We start from the raw sequence: 6,000 nt of genomic DNA on the forward strand, positions 1-6,000 counted from the left end.
GAAGTAGGGAAGTTATCCCCCCATCACCAACACAACCTCTTCATGCCAAGAATCTGCTCGCTTGTGCACCCAAAGCCTCAGGATTGCCTGGCAAGGAGGGCTGGGTGGAAGGAGGCGGAACAGATGCCCAGCTCAAGGGCCCCTGGAGCTGGACGAGGCCACGCCAGGCAGCCCCAGTGAGCGGGTGTGTTTCAGTAGCATGAGGCTGGGATTGGCCCGTGGGCAAGCCCCGAGTTCATGAGCCAGCATTTTTGAATAAGCATGTTCTTGATACCATTAAACCAAGTAACAACAGAATTGCCTGTTTAGGTGATTCCTATAGCCTTTTGGATAATTGGCATCATGCATAGCGTCGATGCTATAGGGAAGAAAAAGACAACTAGAAAGAAATAAACCGAAATATTCACAGTAGTTTCTCTGAGGGTAGAATTAGGATTAATTTGTTATATTTCACTTTGTGTTTTTTCATGTATTTTCTAACCTGTTTCACAATGATTACTACGTGCTGAGAACTAGATATTTCTATCCAAGAACATCTAAAAGTGTTATCTCCAAACTCAGGTGATTTTCTTACTTGTCTTTCTAAACTGTCAGATATGTTTAAACAGAGACAAGAGTGATAGTGATAGAGGGCATTTAAAAATAGCGAAGAAACATTTAAAAGTATTGATTTTTTTCCCCCTTTGGAGGAATAGATTTTTTTTTTTTTGCCACCCAAGTCAAAGTGGGTTAAGTTGATGAAACGTTATTAACAATACCGATTAAAAGTATTGCACATGAAAGCGGTAGAAGACATCGCATGTTATCACCTGACCCCAGACCGCCACTGTGTCTTGAAAACCGGTTTTCAGGCCTCCCACGATGCCTTTATCGTCAAAAGTGCTTTGGGCCGTAGACCACATTGCTCCCGGCATACAGGTAGTGTTCTGCTGGTGACATATGAATGCTTACAACTGCATGTTTTTGTCTTCCAGAGTTGTCTTGGTTCAACTGGTGCCTTCCCGGGTCGTGTTTGCTCAGTCTACTCCTCATTCTGTGCTTCAGGGAATCATATGACAGACTCTATCTTGATGTGGTTGTCTCAGTGTAATAGCACAGATGTGAAGGAGTTTACAAAGGGACTGGAAGTCATACTGCACACTGCACATTTGCTTGGAGTTGCACACCTAACAGGAAAAAAAAGGAGAAGAGACAAACTTCACTCAGAGGTTTTGTTGGGTTACAGATGATCACATTCATTTCATGACTACTTGGTAATAGCGTTGCGGGACTTGAGGGATAATAGGCGATTGAAAGACTATAAATGGCACACCTGTGCCTGGTTCCGGGGTTGGAAGGGTGGATATCTTACACATAAAGCACTACCTAAGTAATGCCCTCTACGTTTTGTGCCAGTGCTAAACTACTGATTGATTCGTTGTAATTGTGGAAAGAAAGAAAGGGTGTCTGTCACATACCTTACGTAAGTCACATATCAGAATAGGAAGAAATGCCACTAACTTCTAAAGAAGTTTAAACCCTCTATCAGATTTTAATTATAAAACAGCCAACAGGTATATCGATGATAAAAATTAGCCACGTGTACACTACGTTTTTTCTAATAAAGCCATTTCTTATATGACTCCTTATTTTTAATTAGGTTGGAAACCTTTGGCCATCTGTATTATGGTGAGCAAGCCTCCCCACTGACTTCAGAGCACATACTCTGTGTCTCGAGCCCCACTTACCCTTGTTTCTGTGAAATACAGTTTCATCTACTAGGCTCTTAAATAATTATATTAAAGGTGACTAAATGTTCAGTATAGTCCTATTAAATATTGTATGAAAAATGTAATTCCGTTCTGATTTAGCACTTTGTTAAAAGTGAAATGACAAATCGCATAGAACATTCTGTGTCTTCAGCCTGTGGGTGTGTATATATATATATATGTGTGTGTGTGTATATATATATATACACACACACACACACACACACACACACACACACACACATATATATATATATGGTGGCATGGGATGTAAAGTCCAGCACCAGCTATTATGTTCTAGGGTTGCATTTTATTGAATGACCCTTGTTTGAAAATAACAATTTATAACATTGAAACTTCCAAATCTGTTGAGTGATTTCTGGATTACATTCTTGTATTTCAATTCAGGTTGTGAAATAATTTTATATGGAGTCCGTACATTTGAGAAGGTGATCTTTTGCCAGTACCTGTTTTCTTTGTATGGATGATAGCTTTTTTAAAACTGATGGTTACTCATTGGACAGCTCTCAGACATGTATTTCACTGTGACATATAATATGCTGTGGTGGGATTATGATATTACCACTGTTCACATTTACATCGTTCCCCTTACCCAGGAAAACCAGACGTTTTCCCAGAAAGACAAGAACAGTCCTTCCTTTGCCTTCGTTATCCTCAGCTTCCTTCAACCCCCTCTCTTTTTTTTCCTCCCTTGAAATTACATCTTCATTGTCAGCTAAATATGTATTTTATTTGCCTCTCTCTAGAAGGCAGACCAACTCCTTCTCTTAGCCATGGTGGTAGAATGTGGTTAAAAAGAGCTAGTTAGCCCTGCCTTCTGCTCATCTCATCACGCATGCGCACACCCTCACACACGGTCCCAAATGCCCCCTCTACCCCTTCGTAAGTCCAGGGCCATGCAGGAGCTTACCCCGGTCTCAGAGGAGTGTCTAAGCCTTCTGAGATCCTAAGTCGTGCTTCTTGAAAAGTAAGAAATTCAGCCTCTGTTTTCCATCACCTTTATAACCATCCTGCTAACTTAGCATTGAAAAACGAAGGAACGAAAGAACTTGGCTAAAGAGAAGGAAAAAAACCCATGAAGGCTAGGCTTAGTTCCAGTTAACTCTGTCATTCTTCAATAAAAGGAAAGCAGAATTCTTGAAGAGGATTGAAAGCCAGCCACTGGGGATACAAGCAGTCCAGGAGCCGGTGCTAAAATAACCACCACCCCTTCCTGTTTAGACAGAAGACAGGAGAGGGAAGAATTAGGAAGTATTCGGTTTTAGTCAGAACTATTGTGTTTGAGGACACTGTAGATGGAATATGGCTATAATAAGACATGACATAGAACATCTTAATTATAGTTAATTCTACTTTTAATACAAAGTAAAGAAAAACACTTTAAAAATATTACCTAAATGACTAGTTCAATGAAATCACAAGTGGGTAGTGATGAAAACTTCCTACATTGTACCAGACCCCAACCATTGTTTTTAGCACACATGAAATGAGCTGAGTCCTTCTATCTCATTTATTCTATCTGCTTAGCCCTCTGGCAGACGCTTGTTCTAATCACAAACTGCAACTATTTTAAGTGATCATATTTCATATTCCAAACCTGATAGAACCAAAGGGTTTTGGAAGTGGGGAGAGAGGATTACACATTATTCATTTCCCTGAATGTTTCAAGTCACATGCATTTTTTACTGGTGGTTCTTATTGCTAGCATGCATCAAAATGGACCAGCTGTTGTCTTTGTACTTCCTAAACAAACACTACAGAGTCCTAATGAAATTTTATAAGGAAAGAAGTCTGAACCCTCCACGAAGCCAAGCCCCTCCTTTTAGAATTTATAGAAACAATACCACGGAGGTTAAGGGTCTTGGTGAAGGTCACAGTCCTAATTAGTGACAAAAATAGAACCAACTGAAACCTATGCCTTCTGACTCCCAAAGCGGAGTTTTTCCCTACCTCACAGAACTGCAGCCTAATTGGGGCATTTCGGGGGGAGGTTTGTGAATTCTCCTCCGTGTTCACACATGGTGGGGCTTAAGCACAAATCATCATTACCGAGTATGGAAAGTACAGGGACCCAGTTGAAGTGACTGGTTTTTAAGTAAGATCATTCTGTTTTCTTCATCCTGTTGGTGCTCTAACATCTCTGAGTCTTAGCTTCCAGGGACATGATATAAAAAGATCCTGATGAATAATTCAATCCTCATAAACCAAGTCAACAGCATTAATTGGTAAGGACATGTTATAGTGTAAGTTCCCTGTGGCTTATCAATGAATACTTCACAGTTTATGGGAAGAAACATTTTTTAATATGGTCCATGGTCAAGGTATAGGCACAAGATAATTACACACACAAATGCATTTCACTGGAGGATGGAGCTAATAAAATAACAAGAGGGGATCGAGTTCAAGTAGGATTTTGTATATTTAAACATATGGCTTCAGGGCCAAGTTTTATCATAGATCATATATTTATGCTTAATTATTGAGAATGTTTACAGCTTGTTTTTATGAAGCCTTTCTAATGAGGGATTCAAGCTAAGAGATTTTAAATTGAAGAGATTAAATTCCCATCTACTTTAAATTAGGTTTTTTTACTAGTATTTTTACTAAAATTGAGGCATTCATCTTGCTGTTTGCATAAGTGGAAGCTGCGTTTTAAACTCAAGATCAAATACAAATGCATAGTGAATTTGCTTTAAATTAATGTTAAAAATCACAGTAATGGTAAGTTCAGGAATTACTGTGATTATACCATTTTATATAGCCAAGTGCAAAAGAAAACTATGAGAAAATTTGATGACACCTATTTTGCAGATCTAGGAAAAATAGAATTCCCCTTTAATTTAGAATTGTACAGAAAGGGACAAATTAATTTCCATACTATCAAACAATTCGCTATTCTATTAGGAAAATATAAGCAGTATTCGGGGGCGTGTAGTGTTGGACCATGCTAGAGGAACAAAGTTGACGGAGATTTTGGGATGCTCTTTTAACAGCATCCATTGGGTACTTTGTACTCAGAACAGAGTGGAGGTAGTTGTGTGCTCAGTAAGCAGACACCTTGGCTGCCCCAAGCATACATGTCCTCTCAGATGTCTGACATGTCCTAGGTCTCTGCTTCCTTGAACTGACTTCCTGGCACAGGCTTCACCCTGAACCCCTCCCTGAGCTCCGAGGCGAAAGCCCAGTCTCATTCTTGACAACGACTAAGGCCACATGCCTGGGCTTCCCTCTCCTGAGCGGGACGGTAGCCTGCGTAAATCAGAGAGATTTAACAGTTCTTCCCACAGCAAGTCTGATAAGTTAGAGTCTTCCCTGAAATGGGAATGACAGGTCTCTACCAAGCTTCTCTAGTTATTACTTGTTGCATTTTAGAATATGGACTGACTCAGTAGCCTTCTGTAGTCTTTCTGTTGTGCCTTGGAGATCGGGAAGGCCTCAAATGATAGCTTTCCATCTCAACCCACACTCAAAAAGTGAGAGCAAAGGTTACTCCTCCCTAGCTGTTCTGTTCATTCAACAAGGGAGAATTACACTTTTTTTTTAACAACTAAAAAACGAATGGAATTCATTTCAGAAATGTTAGAAATGCATCAAACCATTTTAGCTCTAAAGCACATGTCACAGTGCTCTCAGGGCTCCCTCTTGGCTCTGCTCGTCTGCAGAGGAGGCTTCTACAGTCTTGACCAGACTGGCAGGAATGACTTGGAGACACTTTTCATTTACCTAAATGTTAAAAAGTGATACTTCGACTTAGTACAACTTAATTTAGGCTTTTTCTAATTCAGATTGATTTTCTTCCCATTAAATCAAAGAGATGATCTAATCCAACTACCTCATTTTACAAATTAACAGAGAAGCTGTGGGGTTCAATGCCGCAGCCAAGTTGTAGCAGATAACCTGAGTCCTAGACCAGCATTCTTTCCTCAAGTGATCAATGTGGTAACCAGAAATAAATTTTTTAAGTAGTTTTTTCATTTCTTTTAAATTTTTGAAAATTAAACAAGAAATGCATGAATGTATATCCATTATAAAATACCCAGTACAGAAATAGAGTGATGTCTACCTCCATACAAACACGTGCTATCCACTCCCCTTTTCCAAAGCATTTCCTTATTAATCCTTTCAAAAATTCTTCTATGCATTTACATACATATGTATAGAAACTTAGAGGGGATTTAAAATTAAGTCATCTAGGGAACTTTCTTAGACCATGTTGGCATTAGCTTTTTGG

At 39.4% G+C, this 6,000-nt stretch overlaps 1 protein-coding gene across 1 annotated transcript in view; it reads left to right on the top strand.

Moving 5' to 3' along the window:
* Window positions 1-1,621, top strand: part of SLC49A4 (solute carrier family 49 member 4) — a 67,524-nt gene extending 65,903 nt beyond the window's left edge. The window contains exon 9 of the mRNA XM_008708249.2: window positions 975-1,621. Within this exon, the coding sequence (XP_008706471.2) occupies window positions 975-1,090 (116 nt within the window). The 3' untranslated portion in view covers window positions 1,091-1,621. The remainder of the gene's footprint in view (window positions 1-974) is intronic.
* The last annotated feature ends 4,379 nt before the right edge of the window (window positions 1,622-6,000 follow it).

This window comes from Ursus maritimus, unplaced genomic scaffold (assembly GCF_017311325.1).
Source record: "Ursus maritimus isolate PB19 unplaced genomic scaffold, ASM1731132v1 scaffold_4, whole genome shotgun sequence".
Classification (NCBI taxonomy): domain Eukaryota; kingdom Metazoa; phylum Chordata; class Mammalia; order Carnivora; family Ursidae; genus Ursus; species Ursus maritimus.